General features: G+C 45.5%; 1 protein-coding gene across 3 annotated transcripts in view; it reads left to right on the forward strand.

Annotated features, from left to right (window-relative positions):
• Positions 1-7525, forward strand: part of RTCA (RNA 3'-terminal phosphate cyclase) — a 32852-nt gene extending 25327 nt beyond the window's left edge. For all 3 annotated transcript variants that reach the window (XM_068239992.1, XM_068239991.1, XM_068239993.1), the window contains exons 10-12: positions 2520-2614; positions 6046-6150; positions 7189-7525. In XM_068239992.1, the coding sequence (XP_068096093.1) occupies positions 2520-2614; positions 6046-6150; positions 7189-7284 (296 nt within the window). In that variant the 3' untranslated portion in view covers positions 7285-7525. The remainder of the gene's footprint in view (positions 1-2519; positions 2615-6045; positions 6151-7188) is intronic.
• The last annotated feature ends 17463 nt before the right edge of the window (positions 7526-24988 follow it).

The raw sequence follows: 24988 nt of genomic DNA on the forward strand, positions 1-24988 counted from the left end.
AGTTTTACCACTAGGGGGCACATGGATGCGAATGCACCACCTAGACTTAGCCTAGAGGAAGTTGGCATAAATAGAAGCTTTGCTGTTCTCTTGTCTTTAGAGACTTGTATGCTAAGCTTGTTGTCACTTTTCTCTAAATTTCTTTTTTTAAATTCATTGATATTAGATGGGTGAAAGTTTAGTCAGTTTCTGATCTAGGATAAATGCCAAGATCAGCTATTTTTTTTCTTATAGCAAAAATGTGGTCTTATCTCTAGTCTGTACCTTTATTTTAGTTTTGTATCTTGCCTCCATTTTCTTTTGTTAGTATGAACATTTTATATATTAATTGTGTTATTCATGTGGAAAAGGAGACTGTAGCAGGGATAGACGCTCTAATTACCCGTAATGGGCTTGCTGCCAAGAATGTGCGATATGGAACTTCCTGCTTCAGTCCTGGGAGGTCTGTACAGTGCTGTAATTAAAGCAAAGAAAAAAAATGAAACTGCATAGCTGTGATGTGTGAGCACTGTGGCGTGTTTCCTGACCCAGATACACTTCTCTGGTGTAAAAAGTTCAGTTACAATAAATGGCGAAGGGAAAATATTAGTAACTAGTGACCTTAGCCCGTTTAAAAACTGGCTAGGTCTGTCAACACTGCGCCGTGCAAGAACTCCCGCCCGCCCCGCGAGCACATCCGCCGCGGGCGTGCGCATACCTGCCGCAGCAGCAACATTCCAAGCTCTGAGCACTGCGTCCCTGTTACCCTAGCAACAACAGGGACGCGCGCAGAGCTCTAACAAATCTGCACATGCGCACTGCCCCTTTGGGACACAGACACGGACAAAACCCCTGGGACGCAGAGACACAGGGGTTTTATTGTATAGGACTAGTGGACCTAAGCCCGTTTAAAAATGGGCTAGGTCTGTCACTGCGCATGTGCCCGCCATGCGCGCATGCCGCACCCACGCACGCCCCTTCGCCCGTCATCACTCGCCGCACGTCACTCTCCCTCAATGTCTCTGCGTCCCTGCACATGTGGGACACACACAGGGACACGGGACGCAGAGACATTAGGGTTTTATTATAGAGGATTACATCATATGTATTATGTTATATAGCAGCGGTCTCCAGCCAGTGTGAACCACATCGGGCTCTCAGCAGCCATACTCCTTGCTTGTGTTGCAACAAATGATAAAATACCCAATATTATGTTAATTATGCTGGTTTAAGCAGCAGAGAAGCTTCCTATATCTGTATATTGCTGTGTATTTTCATGTAATCCTGCCCTCCCAGGAATGCTTAGCCTGAGCCAGGGGTCTGCAAACTTTTTCCTCAAAAGAGCCAAATATCAGCATAACAACGATGTAAATTTTATTTTGAGAGCCAAATTGCATTCAAAGACAGATGTTTAGAGGATTTAATTTAAACTAATAGCTACTAACATAAAAAAACCCAGATATCATAATCTTATATCATAACCAAAAATAATAATTCACATTAAAATAAAGAAAAAAAGGCACATGTGGCCTCGATTCCACCCTCCCCACACACACATCGTGACATGTGGCCTCTAATCCCTTCCCACACAATGTTGCATGAAAAAGGTTATGAAGGGCCCACCATCAAAAATGTAGTCGGGTGCTTGACACTGGGACATAGACTATGTCTCAAATGAAACTGTGAAAAAAATGTGTCAGCACACCGGTTTTCCATGAGTTCACGCTCTTTTATTGAGCCATGCGTTACCAAAAAGGTATAAAGCTGACAATTGTTTCGGGAGCCGCACAGGGTCCCCCTTCCTCAAGGCCGCACAGGGTCCCCCTTCACAGTTCGCCCACAATGTAACGCGTGACCTATACCCCCTTCCCACACATCCTCCCCCCCCCCCCCCCCACAACGTGACATGTGGCCTCTACTCCTTCCCCTCACAACATGACATGTGGTCTCTATTCACCCCCCCACACACACACACCCTGACATGTGGCCTCGATTCCCCCCCCCCCCCCAAGTCCCAACAATGTCGCATGATTGACCCCTCCCCCCCGCCCGACCACTTTTTTCCCCCAAGGCAAATCCCTCAACATGTGGCCAAAAAAGTCTGCTGTGTCATCGATACCCCCGCCGCCCGGTTTCCCATCAGGCAACTCACAAGATACCCTCAATGGAGTTGCAGGCTCAGTTGGTTCTCCCGCCAGGCAGCTCATAAGTTCCCAGTTGGCAGGGCCGAATTTACCATAAGGCACTGTAGGCACATGCCTACAGGCGCCTGATGTTAAAAAGGCGGTTCTCTCCCCTCCCCAAGTGCCTCCCTCCCTCGTTCCCTATGCAGAGTCCTGAGCAAAGTGTAAAGGAGAGGCTACTCACCCAGCTCTCAACATTCAACTGATGAGATCTCCCTTCAGCTAGGGACACCACTAGCTACTTACAATTTTTGGGGGTATCAAACTGACTTACTAGCATGGGTGTTTGGGACTAATCTAGTGCAGTTATTAGTTTGCTTGTTCTTATCTGTGACTGTATTGCTGTGTGTATTTTAGGAGTGACTTCAGACCGAGTTGGGGCAGAAGCTGCAGAGATCCTTCTCCGGAATCTGCGTCACGGAGGATGCGTTGATGAATACCTGCAGGACCAGGTATGACCTGATGTTCAGTAAAAAATAGAACAATTGTTCTTAGGGAAAGTATAGACTAAACACTTCACATATGCGTGGTGCGCGCTTTTAACCATCTGATGTATGACAGTACCATATAAAATTCCCAAACTAAGCAGCGCTCCAGGACCAATTAGCTAGAAAGTCAAACAAAAACCTAGTAAATGTCCACCATAAGCAACAAAAGTCTCTTTGCCTGTGGCTTGTTGGATTTCCTGTTTTCCACCGTTAGACTCCGCTCAGGTCCGACACGTCATGTGAAAAAATTGAAGAGAAAGGACCAATAGTGTAAATCCATAAAACTGTTTTGCATTCACCACCACATTTTCCCTTATAGTAATAACCGTGTTTTCCTTTACTACTATTACACCTTCTGCGAGCACCTCAACACACCCCCACCGTGTGTGCACTCACCCAATAAGCCTCCTTAGTTCTCCAGAGGTAGGATTGATAGCATGTGGGGGATATACAGTGGTGTGAAAAACTATTTGCCCCCTTCCTGATTTCTTATTCTTTTGCATGTTTGTCACACTTAAATGTTTCTGCTCATAAAAACCCGTTAACTATTAGTCAAAGATAACATAATTGAACACAAAATGCAGTTTTAAATTATGGTTTTTATTATTTAGTGAGAAAAAAAATCTCAAAACCTACATGGCCCTGTGTGAAAAAGAAATTGCCCCCTGAACCTAATAACTGGTTGGGCCACCCTTAGCAGCAATAACTGCAACCAAGCGTTTGCGATAACTTGCAATGAGTCTTTTACAGCGTTCTGGAGGAATTTTGGCCCACTCATCTTTGCAGAATTGTTGTAATTCAGCTTTATTTGAGGGTTTTCTAGCATGAACCGCCTTTTTAAGGTCATGCCACAACATCTCAATAGGATTCAGGTCAGGACTTTGACTAGGCCACTCCAAAGTCTTCATTGTGTTTTTCTTCAGCCATTCAGAGGTGGATTTGCTGGTGTTTTTTGAGTCATTGTCCTGCTGCAGCACCCAAGACCGCTTCAGCTTGAGTTGACGAACAGATGGCCGGACATTCTCCTTCAGGATTTTTTGGTAGACAGTAGAATTCATGGTTCCATCTATCACAGCAAGCCTTCCAGGTCCTGAAGCAGCAAAACAACCCCAGACCATCACACTACCACCACCACATTTTACTGTTGGTATGATGTTCTTTTGCTGAAATGCTGTGTTACTTCTATGCCAGATGTAACGGGACACGCACTTTCTAAAAAGTTCAACTTTTGTCTCGTCGGTCCACAAGGTATTTTCCCAAAAGTCTATTATTGAGATGTTTTTTAGCAAAATTGAGACGAGCCTTAATGTTCTTTTTGCTTAAAAGTGGTTTGCGCCTTGGATATCTGCCATGCAGGCTGTTTTTGCCCAGTCTCTTTCTTATGGTGGAGTCGTAAACACTGACCTTAATTTAGGGAAGTGAGGCCTGCAGTTCTTTAGATGTTGTCCTGGGGTCTTTTGTGGCCTCTCGGAATGAGTTTTCTCTGCGCTCTTGGGGTAATTTTGGTCGGCCGGCCACTCCTGGGAAGGTTCATCACTGTTCCATGTTTTTGCCATTTGTGGATAATGGCTCTCACTGTGGTTCGCTGGAGTCCCAAAGCTTTAGAAATGGCTTTATATCCTTTACCAGACTGATAGATCTCAATTACAGTACTTTTGTTCTCATTTGTTCCTGAATTTCTTTGGATCTTGGCATGATGTCTAGCTTTTGAGGTGATTTTGGTCTACTTCTCTGTGTCAGATAGCTCCTATTTAAGTGATTTCTTGATTGAAACAGGTGTGGCAGTAATCAGGCCTTGGGGTGACTACAGAAATTGAACTCAGGTGTGATAAACCACAGTTAAGTTATTTTTTTAACAAGGGGGGCAATCACTTTTTCACACAGGGCCATTTGGAGTTTTTTTTTTCTCACTAAATAATAAAAAACATCATTTAAAATTGCATTTTGTGTTCAATTATGTTATATTTGACTAATAGTTAACGGTTTTTGATGAGCAGAAACATTTAAGTGGGACAAACATGCAAAAGAATAAGAAATCAGGAAGGGGGCAAATAGTTTTTCCCACCACTGTATATACAGACTCCAGGAATCCGGCTCCAATCAATAGCACTACAGCTAAAAGAATTCTATATAGTGTAAAACCATTTATTCATAAGACATTAAAATTCAGACCGCACTCACAATTGGTTTACTTGGGAATAGCGCATATAACAACGTTGGGTCCCCGGGTGACCACTCTGTCAATAGCCGCCTTGAATCCCCTCGTCTCCGCTTGCCTGGTCCGCTACTTCCGCATCTGCCGACAGCGTCTAGCGTAGCTCCGCCCTACGCGTCTCGTCATAAATATGACTCATCAGGAGCCCCTTGTGTGTAATGTTTACAAACATGGCTGCTGTCATTGTATCACAGGAAGAAACACTCATATTCTATTAAACCTGTTTTCAGCTAGATTTGCTGTGTAAAAAAAAAAAAAAAAAAAAAAATTATATATACACACACACACTCACACTCACACACTCACACACACACACTCTTTGGTGGCAAAAGTCTGGATCCCCACCCAGGTCACATTGTGATATAGCTAGGACTGCTGTAAGTTTAATGAACTAGTGTGTCTGTGCTATCGCAGTCACATGCAGTCAGCTACAGCAACACCTTATCTTTTAAGGAGTTCAGAACAATTTGGATTTATTAAAAAATAAAAAAATATACCGTAGCCCTTTTTCACATTACTATTTGACCTTCTCCTTGGGCTGCGTACACACATCCAATTTTGATTGGCCAATGTTACCACTTTGTAGTATGAGTGTCAATAGATTTTTTTTTTCTTTATGCTATGAACAGATTGTGTAGGTACTACATGGAAGTGATAAAATTGGCCAATCAAAATCGGATGTTTGTATGCACCTCTAAAGGTGGCCACTAGTGATACAATCTGCCGACTGATCATTACAAACGATTATTCATATGAACGGAAATTGTTTGGGACCACTAATGGATAAAAATCTCCTAATGAATCCGATCAGATTAACGCTATTGGTCCAAAAATCAGATTGATTTCATTAATCTGATTAGATTGGTTAGAATATTTATATCCACTAGTGTTCCCAAAGAATCATCTCTGATCGTTAATATGATTAATCAGCAGATTGTATCGTTAGTGGCCACCTTAAACCATTAACATTGTTGCTACAATATTACAATGATAAGTGACATACATAATGGCTTGCTGATGATTAGGTATTGTTAGTGACACAACATCTGGCTCTAAACCTATCTGTGTTAAATAGTCCTATTTTGGTAAGAGCCATTGAGCCCTGCTCTGATGTGCTTGTGTCATTTCTTATATTAACCATGCCTCTGAAGAATTATATCATATTTTGTTATATCAACAGCTGATTATATTCATGGCCCTGGCAGATGGAGTTTCCCAGCTTAAGACTGGTCCTCTTACCCTACATACTCAAACAGCCATACATTTTGCAGAACAGTTAACCAAGGTAAGGCTGCTGTCAAACTGCAATAAAACAAAACAGGGAAATGTAAAAGTGGAGAACAACAACTAATTCGGCACTCTTAATAAACAGGTAAAATTTAGTAATACATAAGTAATCATAGCATGGAGGCATGTGGTGATTGGATTTAGCACCAGTGTTCAACAATTGCCAACAATTGACATTGCCAAAATGCTGCTCTAATCATACTATCAGTCGTGGAGAGCTTAAAGAGGAAGCTTTAGCTTTCGATGTGGAAGTTTAGGGGGTAGAGTATGGAGCGCATACAGGGATGAAGGCCTGTCACTGGTGGTATGGGTAGGGTTATTTGTCAGGAAAGGGTAAACCTTGGGGAGAAGGTTAAGGTTAGGTGTGAAGTAGTGGTTAGTATTTAGCAGGGCTGGTTAGAGTTTGGCTTCAGGAGGGATTGGTTATGTACAGTAAGACAATCAATGGGGGAAAACCAACAAAATTACTGACATACATACAGCACTGCAAACCTGAATTAGCAGCTACTTAGATTTTGTGCATGCACATTATAAATAAAATGTGCCAGTCTGAAGGTGCTCTTTAGCATCCTATGAATTATAACGTGAGGAGGTCAGAGGACGAGTATGTTGCAACTGAAACCACTCACAATATGGCTCCATTTGATGGAGAGCAGCCTAGATTATACTACAAAGCCTGCCAAGTGTGAACCACAGAGAGGGCAAGATGACACAGACTTTCATGCGGTTGTACTTTAATTTTTTTTTTCTCTGCGATTATAGTTTTTTGTACATGTTTATATGATTCTTGGTTTGCGATTTCTGGTTACATACCAATTAAATCAATTTATTAGAGAATGTGTCTAAATTTCCAAACCAGATGCAATTTTTTTTTGCAACACAAAAATGCAATTTAACATGACACGTGAATTTAAATGAGTGGGAACAGAGCCTAAAGTGGCTACTGTGATTTTTGTTTAGATTACTGTATTTCAGCTGTATTGTCTTATTGCCATTTTTTATGTTTATAGATACAATTTTGTTATCTTCCCAATAGGCCAGCTTTACAGTGAAGAAATGTGAAGAAGCCAACACAGATTGCTGTATTATAGAATGTCAAGGAATCGGCCTGCAGAACAAGAACGCTTCATAATATTAATGCGATGACCATTCTATAGAACTCTCCCACAGAGTGAAGCATGATCAGTAATGGTGAAAGCATGGCACACGGGGCAATGCATAGCATGTATTGGCCTTCTTGCAGCGTTACATCCTGATTTCTGCCTGAGAGGTTATCAGGCAGTTTGTGCACATGAAACTGAGTTTACATATTTTACTGCTGATAAATGATATGTCAATGCCATATACCTCCTAATAAATGGGGGGAAACAGGATGCTGGCCCTTTGTGTTTTTATAAACTCCACTCCCTACTTGCTGTATGACTTTCTCCTACACAGTGTCTATTGATAAATATACTCTAACTTGCTATGGGTTGTGAAATAGTGCTTTAAAGTGTACCTGAGATGTGGCACCTCCAGCCTGATTGCTCTCACTACGTCCTCAGTTGCCTTCTCCATCTCTCTGAACTGGCCCCGAAAAATCCGCCAGTCAGCGCAGTCCGGGCAGGCGTGCGCCCCCGTCTTACTCCCATCGGTGGGAAAGGCGCAGAACACTCCAGTGAACAAATTCCAATACTCCAAAGTCTACAAAAACATATTTACTTTATTCCAAAAAGCTTGTACAAAATCCCCCATGACCCATTAAAAGAGCAGATCTGCGGTATTCCTCCTAAGCTGACTCACAGCCGGCTGTGTCACACATCCAGCACCCACCACATCACTGCATGCATACATGTAAGGAAGTCCTTATACTCCCGGGAGTGACACACACAATTGCTGTAAACAACCTATTTCATTGACGCTCCGGAATGACACAATCCCTCATGCAGTTGCAGTATGTTGTATTGAAACACTCGGGGACAATAGCATCCTGCTGGCAGGCTGTATTAAGGGCTTGCTTGGTAAGCGCTTGTGGTTAGTAACATACCCAGCGTTAGTTCATGCAAAGCAACAATCACTGGTTGCCACTGAGGGCTCTCACCACCTCTTCTGTGTAAGGCTCCCTCAGTGATGTCTGGTTCCCAGTCCTTTTATTGCAGTCTCCGCTTGTGCTCCATCCACACCGCGCTGTACTGTCCCAGCTATCCGCCAGCCTGCCGCTTGGTATCTCCGTTCCCAGCGTGTATCAAACACAGCCGTCGGGGAACTGGATGTGACGTCACCGCTCTGCTCCGCTCATCACTAGTATTGGCCGCCCACCGGCCTTCGTCAGATGATAGTGGGCGGCTGTTAAAACTTACATACAAATAGTCTCCGCATTCCTTCCTCATTTGCATACTCCTCCCCATGCTGTCTTAAAGCCATATGTTGCTATTTCCTATTTACAGCGCTATCATGGTCCAACGCATTCTGTTAGGTGTCGGTAGGTGGAGAAGTCTTATTTTGCATCATATTCATGTCGGGCAGGTACTGTTTCAGGACACTTCAAGTTTTATCACATTCTTCCCCATACATGCATAGATATACACCCTGCAAACTGTTCTCATGCGCACGCTAGCTAACTTATCTCAGCGTTCTGTGCAGTTAGACCATTTCTAATTATGGGGTACCTAGTCCTGTAAGCCCTGTCTGCCACTGTCTACTGTGGTAGGAACGGTGCTAGGGGGAGTTCAGAGTTCAAGCCATGGGGAATGACTGTGCCTAACCTAAAAATCCAACTGGATTCTATTTGGCACAATTTTCTATCTAAGTCACCTCCCCTCCCAGGAATCCGCATTTTGACAATACCTTTAAATCTTAGACCTTCTGGGTTTTTCTCATGATTCAGCATAAAGTGTAGACCCAGGGGGCTAGTCTCATCTCCTCCAGTTATGTTGCAAACATGTTGCTGGATCCGTTTTTTGAGCATCTGTGTCGTTTTGCCAACATATTTTAACCCACAAGGGCATGTAATCATATAAACAACGTATTTGCTTTCACAATTCATGAATGATTGTATCTCATACGTTTTACGTCCTCGTGAGTCCTGAAAGTCATTTACCCGGTCACTCAAATGGCACACACTGCACCGTCCACATCGATACATTCCACTTGGTCGCATTGATGGTCCGAGCCACATTCGCGTCGACTGCGGCGTAACCGTTCGAAATTCCGACTTAACTAGTAAATCGCGAACGTTCGGCGCTCTTTTTGCTGCTAATTTAGGGTAATCTCCTACTACCTCAATAATTTGAGGGTCCAACCGTAGGAGATGCCAGTGTTTGGCCATTGCTTTTCGTAACTGGTTCCAGTGTGTACCATACTGTGTTACAAGTCTCACATGATTATCTCTAGATCTCTGTTTACTTGTAGTTCCCGTCAACAGACTTTCTCTGGGTGTTACGTCAGCTCTCTGTCTAGCTCTAGCCAAGGTTTCATCACTGTAGCCTCTTCTCCTAAACCGTTCACACATATCAGATGCCTCCCTTTCATAGTCATCCCCATTTGTGCAATTTCTGCGTACTCTCAGTAGTTGTCCTACTGGTATGCCTTGTAACAAAGATGGAGGGTGAAAGCTTGTTGCGTGGAGTAATGTGTTTCCTGCCGTCGGTTTCCTGAAGGTTGTAGTTGTCAGACTATGACCATCCTTTCCCCTGGGTCTACACTTTATGCTGAATCATGAGAAAAACCCAGAAGGTCTAAGATTTAAAGGTATTGTCAAAATGCGGATTCCTGGGAGGGGAGGTGACTTAGATAGAAAATTGTGCCAAATAGAATCCAGTTGGATTTTTAGGTTAGGCACAGTCATTCCCCATGGCTTGAACTCTGAACTCCCCCTAGCACCGTTCCTACCACAGTAGACAGTGGCAGATAGGGCTTACAGGACTAGGTACCCCATAATTAGAAATGGTCTAACTGCACAGAACGCTGAGATAAGTTAGCTAGCGTGCGCATGAGAACAGTTTGCAGGGTGTATATCTATGCATGTATGGGGAAGAATGTGATAAAACTTGAAGTGTCCTGAAACAGTACCTGCCCGACATGAATATGATGCAAAATAAGACTTCTCCACCTACAGACACCTAACAGAATGCGTTGGACCATGATAGCGCTGTAAATAGGAAATAGCAACATATGGCTTTAAGACAGCATGGGGAGGAGTATGCAAATGAGGAAGGAATGCGGAGACTATTTGTATGTAAGTTTTAACAGCCGCCCACTATCATCTGACGAAGGCCGGTGGGCGGCCGATACTAGTGATGAGCAGAGCGGTGACGTCACATCCAGTTCCCCGACGGCTGTGTTTGATACACGCTGGGAACGGAGATACCAAGCGGCAGGCTGGCGGATAGCTGGGACAGTACAGCGCGGTGTGGATGGAGCACAAGCGGAGACTGCAATAAAAGGACTGGGAACCAGACATCACTGAGGGAGCCTTACACAGAAGAGGTGGTGAGAGCCCTCAGTGGCAACCAGTGATTGTTGCTTTGCATGAACTAACGCTGGGTATGTTACTAACCACAAGCGCTTACCAAGCAAGCCCTTAATACAGCCTGCCAGCAGGATGCTATTGTCCCCGAGTGTTTCAATACAACATACTGCAACTGCATGAGGGATTGTGTCATTCCGGAGCGTCAATGAAATAGGTTGTTTACAGCAATTGTGTGTGTCACTCCCGGGAGTATAAGGACTTCCTTACATGTATGCATGCAGTGATGTGGTGGGTGCTGGATGTGTGACACAGCCGGCTGTGAGTCAGCTTAGGAGGGATACCGCAGATCTGCTCTTTTAATGGGTCATGGGGGATTTTGTACAAGCTTTTTGGAATAAAGTAAATATGTTTTTGTAGACTTTGGAGTATTGGAATTTGTACTTTGGATTAGATGTTCTCCACTGGCTCCCCATCAAGGGTTTACATAGTGAATACAGTTTTGGCGCAGGATATTGTTGGAATAGAACACTCCAGTGACAAACGCGGTGGGAGCATGCAGCCAGCCCGCGCATGCGCAGTTGACCCTGGATGGAAGGACTTTCCGGAGCCAATTGCGGACAAATGAGCAGCTATAAGAGGATGGCGTGGGAGCGATCAGGTCAGAGGGGATGGGAGGAAGCCCCAGGTATGTATATTTAGTGTTTAAAAGCCCATCCAGTCCTATATATTGCAAGTATTAGTGGCAAACCAAATTTATTTGCTGTTTATGGTCAAAATTTTGCCTGTAAATACACTCACCTAAAGGATTATTAGAACCACCATACTAATATGGTGTTTGACCCCCTTTCGCCTTCAGACCTGCCTTAATTCTATGTGGCATTGATTCAACAAGGTTGGCCCATATTGATAGGATAGCAACTTGCAGTTGATGAAGATTTGTGGGATGCACATCCAGGGCACGAAGCTCCTGTTCCATCACATCCCAAAGATGCTCTATTAGGTTGAGATCTGGTGACTGTGGGGGCCATTTTAGTACAGTGAACTCAATGTCATGTTCAAGAAACCAATTTGAAATGATTTAAGCTTTGTGACATGGTGCATTATTCTGCTGGAAGTAGCCATCAGAGGATGGGTACATGGTGGTCATGAAGGGATGGACAAGGTTAGAAACAATGCTCAAGTAGCCCGTGGCATTTAAACGATGCCCAATTGGTACAAAGGGGCCTAAAGTGTGCCAAGAAAACATCCCCCACACCATTACACCACCACCAGCCTGCACAGTGGTAACAAGGCATGATAGATCCATGTTCTCATTCTGTTTACGCCAAATTCTGACTCTATTGAGACTCATCAGAACAGGCAACATTTTTCCAGTCTTCAACTGTCCAATTTTGGTGAGCTTGCGAAAATTGTAGCCTCTTTTTTTTCTATTTGTAGTGGAGATGAGTGGTACCCGATGGGGTCTTCTGCTGTTGTAGCCCATCCGCCTCAAGGTTGTGCATGTTGTGGCTTCACAAATGCTTTGCTGCATACCTCGGTTGTAACGAGTGGTTATTTCAGTCAACGTTGCTCTTCTATCAGCTTGAATCAGTCGGCCCATTCTCCTCTGACCTCTAGCATCAACAAGGCATTTTCGCCCACAAGACTGCCGCATACTGGATGTTTTTCCCTTTTCATACCTTTCTTTGTAAATCCTAGAAATGGTTGTGCGTGAAAATTCCAGTAACTGACAGATTGTGAAATACTCAGACCGGCCCATCTGGCACCAACAACCATGCCACGCTCAAAATTGCTTAAATCACCTTCCTTTCCCATTCTGACATTCAGTTTGGAGTTCAGGAGATTGTCTTGACCAAGACCACACCCCTAAATGCATTGAAGCAACTGCATGTGATTGGTTGATTAGATAATTGCATTTATGAGAAATTGAACAGGCGTTCCTAATAATTCTTTATGTGAGTGTACATCAGTGCAGGTTTTGAAACTTAACCACTTGCCGACCGCCCACTACCTATGGGCGTCGGCAAAGTGGCACCCCCAGGACCGCGTAACGCCGATCGGCGGCGGCACCTGGGGAACTAATTAGCCGGGGGTCGCGCGCATCCACCGGCATTAGGCTACGCCCATCTGTGACGTCAAGCCGACGGCTATTTAGAAGCGCCCGCGGGTTGTTAACCCCCGATCTGCTGCTACAAAGTGTATAATACACTTTGTAATGTATAGAAAGTGTATTATACAGGCTGGCTCCTGCCCTGGTGGTTCCAGTGATCGAGGGACCACCAGGGCAGGAGGCAGCCCCCCTAGTAAGCACAGACACACACACACACTGATCCTGCCCCCTGATCGCCCACAGCACCCCTCAGACCCCCCCCCCCCCCCGATCACCCACTCAGACCACTGTTTGCACCCAATCACCCCGTGTCACTATCTGTCAACGCTATCCTATAGATTAGGTCTTAAACTGCCCCCTGGGGGCTCCTGATCACACCCTCAGACCCTCCTTACAACCCCCCCCCCCCCGTGTACTGTATACATCTATTCTCCCCTGTAATCACCCACTGATCACCTGTCAATCACCACCTGTCACTGCCACCCATCAGATCAGACCCTAACCTACCCCTTGCAGGCACCCACTTACCCGCCAACACCCTCAGATCGCCCGCAGACCCGCCCTCAGATCACCTCCCAAGTGCATTGTTTACATCTGTTTTCCCCTCTATTCACCCACTGATCACCCATCAAATACCACCTGTCACTGCTACCCATCAGATCAGACCCTAATCTGCCCCTTGTGGGCAACCACTTACCCGCCCACTCCCTCAGATCGCCCTCAGACCACCCTGATCACCTCGCCAGTGCATTGCTTGCATCTATTCTCCCCTCTAATCACACCCTGATCACCTATCAATCACCCTGTCACCACCTGTCACTGCTACCTATCAGATCAGATCCTAATCTGCCCCTTGTGGGCACACAAACACCCGCCCACGCCCTCAGACCCTGCCCCGATCACCTCCCCAGTGCATCGCTTGCATCTATTCCCCCTTCTAATCACACCTTGAGACACCCTTCAATCACCTCCTGTCACCACCTGTCATCCCCTAGCACACCTACCCATCAGATGAGGCCCTAATTTGCCCCGTGTGGGCTCCTGATCACTCAGCCAAACCCTCAGATCCCCCTCAAACCCCCTTCCAATCACCTCCCCAGGGCATTGATTGCATCTATTCTCCCCTCTATTCACCCCCTGAGACACCTATCAATCACCTCCTGTCACCCCCTAGCACTCCTATCCATCAGATCAGGCCCTAATCGTCCCCCTGCAGGCTTCTGATCACCCGGCCAAACCCTCACCCGCCCCAGCGTAGTGAGATAAAAAAAATTTTCTGATCACTGCTGGTCTTTACGACTTAATTATGGCTGAGACCAACCGTTATGCCACACAATACGCAACCGCCAATCCAAGAAGCTACCATGCCCAGCCTTTTCAGTGGAAACCACTTCAAGGTTCCGAACGTAACATTTTTTGGGTCCTTCTCCTTAACTTGGGTCTAGTCAAAAAGAATGTATTGTGGTCTTATTGGTCTACACACCCAATACATCACATGCACATGTTCTCTGCTGCCATGTCCAGGTCACGATTTGAGAACATCCTGCGCTTCCTGCACTTCGGTGCCAATACAACCTGTCATCTAAGAGGCCACCCTGCTTATGACCGGTTCCACAGAATTCGGCCCCTCATAGACCACTTGTCATCAAAATTTGCAGATGCTTATACCCCTGAACAGTCATTTCGAGGCATTTGGTTTCCTGACTACTCCTCACGGTTTTGGGCCCCTAAAATGCCAGGGCAGTATAGGAACCACACAAGTGACCCCATTTTAGAAAGAAGATACCCCAAGGTATTCCATTAGGTGTATGATGAGTTCATAGAAGATTTTATTTTTTGTCACAAGTTAGTGGAAAATGACACTTGGTGAAAAAAAAAACAAATCTATGAACTCGCCATACTCCTAACAGAATACCTTGGGGTGTTTTTCTAAAATGTGGTCACTTGTGGGGTTCCTAAACTGCCCTGGCATTTTAGGGGCCCTAAACTGTGAGGAGTAGTCTGGAAATCAAATGCCTCAAAATGACCTGTGAAATCCTAAAGGTACACATAGGACTTTGGGCCCCTTAGCGCACCTAGGCTGCAAAAAAGTGTCACACATTCGGTATCGCTGTACTCAGGAGAAGTAGAATAATGTGTTTTGGGGTGTATTTTTACACATACCCATGCTGGGTGGGAGAAATATCTCTGTATATGGACAATTGTGTGTAAAAAAAAAAATCAAAAAATTGTAATCTACAGAGATATTTCCCACCCAGCATGGGTATGTGTAAAAAAAAAAAAAAAATCGGATTGACTTACCTGGGGCTTCCACCAGCACCTTTCAGCCTATCTGTTCCTCGCACCTGTCCTTTTTAACCATCCTGGCGTTTAATTTCCCCAGGATTTCTGTGCGAAAAGTGGTTCAATTAATTTCCAATAATTTCAACTTTTTTTTTCTTTGCAATCCATTTTTTTTTTTATATTGAGTTCAATACAGGTGGTTGTATTGAATTCGATAAAAAAAAAAAAGTGTTTGCTGCAAGATGTTGATGACGCTGTGTGACCCTGGTGTCATCAACGCCGATCGGTGGAGGACATGTGATCGCCGAAATAGAAGCAAAATCCGCCAAGGGACATGGAAGAAGGCACTGGGGAAGCTATCAGAGGTACGCGACGAGGGATCAGCACGCCAATGGTGAGTATAAGGGTGCGTTTCCACTAACGCGAATTCGCATGCGTTCCCCGCATGCAAATTCGCATAACCAATAAAAGTGAATGAGCCTGTGTCCACTTGTCAGGAAAACGGAGCGTTTTCTTGTGCAGGAAAAATCTGCTCAGCAGAGCCATCCGAATTCGGACACCGCACACACGCATGCGATTCGCATACAATGTATTTAATAGGGAATTCGCATGGTGTTTTTTCATGCGAATTTTCATGCGAATTCGCATACGATTTCGCATGGAATCAATGAAAAAGCACACAGGCACTGACATGGTTAAATTCGCACACAGCGTCATCCATGCGAAATCGTATGCGAATTCGCGGTAAAATTCGCATACAACCGCATGCGATTTCGCTCCTGCATGCGAATTCGTCCGCGGAGAATCCGCGGCGATTTCCCACCGCACTAGTGGAAACGTACCCTAAGACCCAGATGTATAGCCAGATGTATTAGCCAGGTATAGGTAGGCAGATGTATTAGCCAGGTATAGGTAGGCAGATGTATTAGCCAGGTATAGGTAGGCAGATGTATTAGCCAGGTATAGGTAGCCAGATGTTTTACTAGGTATATAGTGAGCCAGATGTTTTGGTAGGTATATAGTGAGCCAGATGTTTGGCAGGTATAGGGAGTCGGATGTATGGGGAGCCAGGTTTGTGGGTGTCTCTGCCCCCCCCCCCCCCCGGACCCCCATACTCCCCTTCTATGCAGGCTGACTCCCCCTTCTGTGCGGTGGGGTGTCCCCCTGATCCCCTGTGCCCCCCATTCCCCCCCCCCATCAATAGTCCTGATCTACTCACCCCAGGCTGCCCCCTGTGGCGGAAGCGGCGCACTTCCTCCATAGCTAAGTCTCGTGTTCTCTGTAATTACAGTTATGAGGTTTGGCGATGTCACCGAGCCTCGTAACTGTAACGATAGAGACCGGGACTTCGCCGATGGAGGAGGAGGGTGTCCATCGCGGCCGGCGCAGGGGACAGCCTGGGGTGAGTAGATCAGGGCTTTTGAGAGGGGGGGGCACGGGGGATCGGGAGGGAGGAGAGAGGCCACCCACAGCCCGCATAGAAGGGGACCCCCCACACAGAAAGGGGAGTCCCCGACCGGCCACCACCAGCCCACAAAGAAGGGGAATCCCCCTGCACAAAAGGGGTATCCCCGCAGGCCACCCCCTGCACAGAAGGAGGATCCCCGCAGGCCACCACCAGCCCGCATAGATGGGACAACCAGCCACCGGCCCACACAGAAAGGGGAATCCTGCACACAGCCAGCACATTCTCTGCCCCGCTGGCTGCACAGGGATTCCCCAGGGTGGCTGGTTGTTAGTTCTGCACGCTGGGGGTAGCACAGATCGCTACCCACAGCGTGCTTACAGGCATCCAGCCATCCTGGGGAATCCCTCTGATCAGTAAAAAGTGCAGCGAGTGGTGCAGAGAAACAGGAAATCTCCCTGTCGGCATGGACGAGCTCAGCTCGTCATTACCGCTTTTTGCATGTTTTTCCTGGACAAACTCGGCTTGTCCATACCGCCAGGGTGGCTACAGGACCACTATTGCGAAAAATTAATATTCCGAGTCCCCCATGAGGAGATGAACTAATGCAAAACCTGTTAGTTTTGTCACCTTTTTACCACTTACTGTAAGTGATAGCAACGTAGGGAAAAGTCATTCATAATGCATTTTTATTCCAGAACAAATGCATAGTTTATACATATGACTACACATGTATTTTAAATTTCTCAATTTTCAAACCTACATATTGAAGAGCAGTTGCCCTTTCCAACAGCCAAAATAATGTGCAAACCAGTTGTATACCATCTTTGTATGCCTGCTGTTCTGGGAGTGCTTTGTATAAATAAAGCCTTGTTCACATCAATTAGCGCAGATGGCTGTGCGATCGGAATGCAAAGTGTACGATCGCACAGCCATATGCGCTGCGCTGTTGATCCCATTCACTACAGTAAATGGGTCAGCGCTGCGATTCTTGAAAAATGCATGCAGCAGTGCGATAGCGCATATGATGGGAAAGGTAGAAGGCCTGTCTATGCCCTTCTATTGTTCTTGTGTGTCGCACACTATTCGCACTGCCAAAATGTGCACGGTAGCACGTATAGTCTGAACGAGGCCTAAAGGAAATACTGTGAATCCCCCATGAGAAAATGGATTAGACCATAATCTGTAAGATGTTTACTGCCTACCATAAGTGTGCATACACACATCCAGCTTTCATTTGGTGTGTAGAGAAAGAAGCACCAGAACACCGCTCACTCGAACAGGGACAGTGCTGGAACCAGGAAGGCAAATCCAAGGAGACTGTAGCAAAAGGAAGGGATCCGCACATGTCCTAAAATGATCCTTTATTATGGACGTATCCAAAACACCAATCACGCATCAGTAGCTAACATGTTTCAGACCTACTGGTCCTTAATCATAGCTTTCATTTGGTGTGATAGCCATCATACCACATGGAAGTGGTAAAATTGACCCAACAGATTTAGATTACTATGAATAGATAATGTAGGTCAGCTCTCGTACTACATAGAAAAATTGGCCAATTAAAATTGAATGTGTGTAAGCACCCTTCGCAACTGCAACATGAGAAAAGTGATTTTATACTTTATTTTACTCTGGGCGAAATGTACTTCTTTTAAGTATGTGTACACATGCATTTTTTTTTTTTTGCAATAGTGGCAGCTAATTGTTTATGAAGCAATGTGATGCAGTCTGTATGCCAATCATTGGCCAATCAAAATTGGATGTTTACCGAGCTTAAAGCCTGGTACACACTTTTAATCATGATTGGTCACTCACTGAGTATTTTTACCACCTGCATGTATTATGTGGGTCAACAGATATTGAATACTATGAGCAGATTGTGTAGGTAAGCTCTCATACTACATGAAGGGGGTAAAACTGGTCAGTGATTGGCCAATCATTATTGAAACTGTGTACCTACCAGGCTTAACTGTCTCAGCTGACGTACCCTTTTAGGGTCCTTTTACACTGTGCAGGTGCGACTATATAGTGAAGCACACAGTACAATGTAAGTATGCAGTCTGGGCAGCACGGTGGCGTAGTGGTTAGAGCTCTCGCCTTGCAGCGCTGGGTCCCTGGTTCAAATCCCAGCCAGATTAACATCTGCAAGGAGTTTGTATGTTCTCCCCATGTCTGCGTGGGTTTCCACCAGGCACCCCGGTTTCCTCCCCCCCCCCCCCAAAAAAAACCATACAGCTAAGTTAATTGGCTCCCCCCCTAAAAATTGACCCTAGACTACAATATGTACACTACACGATACGAACATAGATATAGGACTCTGGTAGGGATTAGATTGTGAGCTCCTCTGAGGGACAGTTAGTGACTAGACTATATATTCTGTGCAGCGCTGCGGAAGATGTCAGCGCTATATACATACTTCATAATAAAGTATGCTTCACTGCCACAGTAAACTCACACTAAAAAAAAAAAAAAACTTAAAGAGACTCTGTAACAACATTTTCAGCCTTATTTCTTCTATCCTATAAGTTCCTATACCTGTTCAAATGTGGTCTGGCTTACTGCAGCCTTTTCTAGTTGCACAGTGGCTGTGTTATCTTATCTAATCTTCTGTCGGGCTGAGGCAGTCAGACAGGAATGTGCTGTCTGCTGTTATTGGCAGAAGCTATACACACCCTCTCCACAGCCTATCACACAAGCTGGTAACAGCCATGTCTTTTGTTTGTGAACACTGCATAAAAATGGCAATTACAAGCCAGGATTGCAGCCGAGAGTGGCAGAAACAGCACAGAGGGGCCCAGTAGAACATAATAAATAGAATGGTATGCTTTTTATTGTAAGAATTACAAGAGTACAGATTCTCTTTAAAGTGGACCTGTAGTGAAAAAGTGCCCCTTAGGCCTTATTCACATTGCGTTCCGATCGTGTTTGCGTTGGGCGTTTTTTAAGCAATTCTCTTTTTGCGATTCCCAGCGCTTTTCTAAGCGCTTTTCCAGATCATTTTTTAAATTCACTCCCTGATACAAGTCAAGAAGTGAACTCTTTGACCCGGAAAATAATAAACAAATGTATTTATTCTAAGAACGCAATCGCCGCACAAAGCGATTTTGTGAGCGGTTTTTGCATTTTTCCTATACCTTCCATTGTAGCAAAATCGCCCCGAAAATGGTACATGCAGTGCTTTTGTCAGCGGCAAGCAAACGGAGCGCCCCAATGAAAACTATCTAATTGCAAAGCATAGTGTAAGCGCTTTTAGGGCGGTTTGTACAAATCTCTTGCGCTTAAAAATTCCAAAAAACGCCTCTAGTGTGAACGAGCCCTGAGGGAGAACTTAACTCGGGAGGGGGAAGCCTCTGTATTCTAAAGGGGGTTCCCTTGTCTTCCTCCACGGCCCTGTTCCTGAGGTGAGACCACCAAAAGTCTCCATGTTGACGCTTTTCAGTGCCTCACGCATTAGCTCTGACCCGCTCGGTTCTCTTCGGTAATAGTCGGTTTGAATTGGGTCCACGCTACTGCACTGGCGCAAGCTGTCTGCGCCTTCAGAGTAGCACAGATATGATTGGGCTCAGCTATTTCCACTGGAACCCGAGCGGCACTGTGGTAGTGCACATGCACACAGAGGACACACTTCAGGAGCCCAATCAGTGGAAGGGGTCTGTGGAGGACAATGGGGGGGCTCTTAAAGGTGTTCTGTGGGGGGTTTTGAAAAGAAAATTGGACACTTACCTGGGGCTTTCACCGGCCCCCTGCAGCTGTCATGTGCCTTCGCCGTCCTCTACGATCCGCCGTTCCCCTGCCAGCGGTCACCGTCCAATTATTTGGCTAACTAGGCAAATAGAGCTGCGGCCATGCGTGTCCTCGCTCCCGCTTGCGTCTCCGGGAGCTTATTGCGCAGGCGCAGTATCGCACTGCGCCTGTGCAGTAAGCTCCCATGAATTAAAGCGGGAGCGAGGACGCACGCAGCCGCATTCGTCTTGTTAGCCGAATAATTGACCGGTGACGGCGGCGGGGAACAGAGCATCGGAGGAGAACGGCGCAGGCACATGACAGCTGCAGAGAGCCGGTAGAAGCCCCAGGTAAGTGTCCCCCCTCCCCCCCTTAAACGGTTTGAGGCCTGGAACCCACTACAAATCGCTAATCGCAATTGCTAGCATTTTGTATGAGTGGTTTGTAAGCGATTTTGGTAGCTTATTTAAAAAGTGTCAGCTTTTTGCCAGCGATTGTGTAGCGATTAATGTTTTTAATTCTGATTGGTCCTTTCAATTAATTTTAACTTTTTACAGTGTGCAGTAATGTAAAAACGCTAGCAAAATTGCTCTGTGTAGGTTCTGACGAGTGATTATGCCAGCGTTTATATACTTTACAACGTACAAACGCTAAAAATGCTGCATGTCCTGCGTTTGCGATTTTGGTAATTGCAATCACTCCAGTGGAATTTGGCCCATCCATTAACATTAGCTGAGTGTTTAGGGAAATCGCTAGCGGTTTGAATCGCTCCCTAAACGTTTACAAAATCACTTTAGTGGGTTCCAGCCCTGAGACTCTCTTATCCACGCTACTCATTACGTGCACTATGTACACAACCTGGACTTCTGGTGTGGCGTATGGGTTGGATGCCGGCTATTGCCGGTACTCACGTGCACCAAAGTTTGTATAGCGCGTGTCCTGGTGGGTACTGCCGGTATGGCTGGGCAGAAGCTCAGCACTGGGGTCCACGCTCGCTAGGCTACTTGGGGTGAAATGCAGAGCGGTATCCTCTGTCGCGTGTAGATGCCAAGCCACATCAGACCAGGAAGAGAGCGGAGGCATAGGGGGGAGACCACCTTCGTAACAGCAGCCAACCACGTAATGTTATATATAGGCTCCCTATTTCTCCTTTCTTTATGTGTTATTTATATAGGTGAGACGATATTCCACTATCCATTGCTGTTCTTAGTATTCAAAATCTACTTGGAGATGGTAAAATTGGTCAGTGATTGGTCAGTTATAATTGAAAGTGTGTACCAGGCTTAACAACTAGGGGACTGTGGTAGAAACCAAATCAATGAAAAATCCCACCTCTGTTTCTCAGTGAGGCCTCTTTTTGACAAGCAGCTGTTGGTGGTGAATTTATTGCCTGTCCACTGGAGCATCCACTGCCCGGCCCTTGCTAGCACTCAGCACAGATGGTGGACAGACGGCTTTTGCCACTGTGACATTGTTGGACACATTCGGACAGTGCAGTGCGACTGTGTGAAGGTGCCTCCGTAAAGTCGTGCCGTAACGCCCCAACGTGAACGTGGGCCTTATAAGTTTAGTTAATTTTAATATCTTTCACAATGAATATTGTGACTTGTGAGCCCTCTTTGAAGGATAGCTACAGACATAAATTGTTCAATGCACTGTGGAAGATGTCAGCAGTACATAAATATGTGTATAATAATGAAATAAGAGTAGAAAGTAGATCTTTGTAAAGTGCACACTGCGCAACACTCCCTGTGTGAACCAAACGCCATTAGATGTCAGCAAAGAGTCATCATCTGATGTATTTGCAGTAGGCTGATGATGCTGCCTGTGTGAGCTGTGAGATTAAAAGATTACTGCAGCACTAATACCAGTGTCCTAAGATTTCCTCACAGACTCCAACTAAACACTCTTTTATAATGCCTTTAGAGTGTTATTGCTATTGTGTATATAATACCTGGCATTGCATTCTTTTGTGAATGGATTCTGCTGCCTCCCTTGTGAATTTATTTTACGTTACCAAACACCTAGATTATGTCTTTATTGGGAAAGCTGCCATACACATAATCGTGCCTCGCGTATTTCAGCAACCTGTGATGCCACTTAAGCTTTTGTTGTGGGCTTTTGTTGCTATTTACATTAGAACACATTCTTTCCTGCAATGCAAACTGCTTTACTATGTTCTTACTGGGACTTTTACTGGCCTCTGCAATGATGTCAGGACTAGAAGAGATCTTTTTCCTGTTTACATTCTCCTTCATGACAGGAAAAAGTAACCTAGTGGTGCCCATGCCAGCGTGTGATAAACAAACACCTAAAGATAACTGATGGAAGCAGAGCAATAATAAAAATGTAGATATTTCCAAGTAATGACAGTAAGCGCTTCAACAAATTCTTGCCTTTTCCATAGTCATATACAAATAGTAATTACAACCCCAGCCCGTTAGGTGGGGACTCACCAGATGTGATGACCATTAGTGCCAAGTCTCGCGTCTGGGGTATAGGCCACCCCACAGCCTCTCCGGCAAATCACCTCCCGATGTTGATGGGTCTCCAGTACACTGGGTTGCAAAAGTATTCGGCCCCCTTGAAGTTTTCCACATTTAGTCACATTACTGCCCAAACATGCATCAATTTTATTGGAATTCCACTTGAAAGACCAATACAAAGTGGTGTACATGTGAGAAGTGGATCGAAAATCATACATCATTCCAAACATTTTTTACAAATAAATAACTGCAAAGTGGGGTGTGCGTAATTATTCGGCCCCCTGAGTCAATACTTTGTAGAACCACCTTTTGCTGCAATTACAGCTGCCAGTCTTTTAGGGTATGTCTCTACCAGCTTTGCACATCTAGAGACTGAAATCCTTGCCCATTCTTCTTGCAAAACAGCTCCAGCTCAGTCAGATTAGATGGACAGGGTTTGTGAACAGCAGTTTTCAGATCTTGCCACAGATTCTCGATTGGATTTAGATCTGGACTTTGACTGGGCCATTCTAACACATAGATATGTTTTGTTTTAAACCATTCCATTGTTGCCCTGGCTTTATGTTTAGGGTCATTGTCCTGCTGGAAGGTGAACCTCTGCCTTAGTCTCAAGTCTTTTGCAGTCTCCAAGAGGTTTTCTTCAAAGTTTGCCCTGTATTTGGCTCCATTCATCTTCCCATCAACTCTGACCAGCTTCCCTGTCCTTGCTGAAGTCATGCACCCCCCGAGCATGATGCTGCCACCACCATATTTGACAGTAGGGATGGTGTGTTCAGAGTGATGTGCAGTGTTAGTTTTCCGCCACACATAGCGTTTTGCATTTTGGCCAAAAAGTTCAATTTTGTTCTCATCTGACCAGAGCACGTTCTTCCACATGGTTGCTGTGTCCCCCACATGGCTTATGGCAAACTGCAAACGGGACTTCTTATGCTTTCTGTTAACAATGCCTTTCTTCTTGCCACTCTTCCATATAGGCCAACTTTGTACAGTGCATGACTAATAGTTGTCCTATGGACAGAGTCTCCCACCTGAGCTGTAGATCTCTATTGCTCGTCCAGAGTCACCATGGGCCTCTTGACTGCATTTCTGATCAGCGCTCTCCTTGTTCGGCCTGTGAGTTTAGGTGGACGGCCTTGTCCTGGTAGGTTTACAGTTGTGCCATACTCCTTCCATTTCTGAATGATCGCTTGAACAGTGCTCCTTGGGATGTTCAAGGCTTTGGAAATCTTTTTGTAGCCTAAGCCTGCTTTAAATTTCTCAATAACTTGATCCCTGACCTGTCTTGTGTGTTCTTTGGACTTCACGGTGTTGTTGCTCCCAATGGCTCTATCATTTCTGCTGGAGCCCGAGCGGAAGGCCACTAGTGCGCCTGCGCGCAGCTCTGTTTTATTATAATGGTTATTGGCGGTCTGAGAGTGCCAGCGCTGGATTGGGCTGGCTAAGGAGGATGGGGAAGCCTCATTAGTGTCCAGAGGCTTCCCCCACCCGAAGTATCTCATTTTTATCACCCTCTGCTCACAGGTTTACTTTAACTGACACAGGATGGGCAGGGTCATCAAAACCAGTGCAGGGAAAATTAAGCAAAACTGGAGCATTTGTTCTCAGTGGCCAATCAGAATACTTGACCTGGTCACCTTCTTCACTTTTGCACCATTTTTTTTTGCACTAGTTTGATAAGTCTTCCCCAGTGATCTAAGTCTAATAATGTGAGCTTAACTACAGAAAAGAAGAGCAAAATGCTGATTAATCACTGCGTTCCTCTTCCTTGTGTACACACACTAGTCTAAACTTGGTAAAGATAGCCCAAACCGCCACTGACTGTCCTGATGTGTTGCCTATAGGGCTTGATTCACTAAACCGTGATAACTCATATCACGGCCATTTTTGCACGCGTTTTCGCATTTCTTGCGCACAATCGTGAAATTTGCGCGTGCAATCGTGGCAGTTTTGCACAAAGTAGCTGCAGTCCCCCCTACATGCCGTCCGCTGACCCCCCATCCTGGCTGCTACCACCTCCAGCATGGGGGCCCCCTTCCCACCCACAGGCTGGGACACAGAAAATGGATCCGTTTCTGTGTCCAAAGCTGCCTGTGTAGAGGAGTATCCATTTTCCTATTACCTTTCACTACCCCTCCGTGTATCCGGATCCATATGCGGTCCATGAAAATGTTGCAAATACAGATCGTCCATTCAGTTTTTCAAAACGAATCCCCGAAACGGATCCGATCTGCTACGGACAAGTGTGGACCTAGCCTAAAAATAAATAGACTGCCAAAGCCTGTGGAAGGCTTTGGCAGTTTTTCGGGAGCTTGAGTGCTCCTGAAGATGGGCCGCTCCGTACTGAGTCCATCGGTCAGAGACTGCTAACGGGGATCC

Source organism: Hyperolius riggenbachi, chromosome 6 (genome assembly GCF_040937935.1).
Source record: "Hyperolius riggenbachi isolate aHypRig1 chromosome 6, aHypRig1.pri, whole genome shotgun sequence".
Classification (NCBI taxonomy): Eukaryota; Metazoa; Chordata; class Amphibia; order Anura; family Hyperoliidae; genus Hyperolius; species Hyperolius riggenbachi.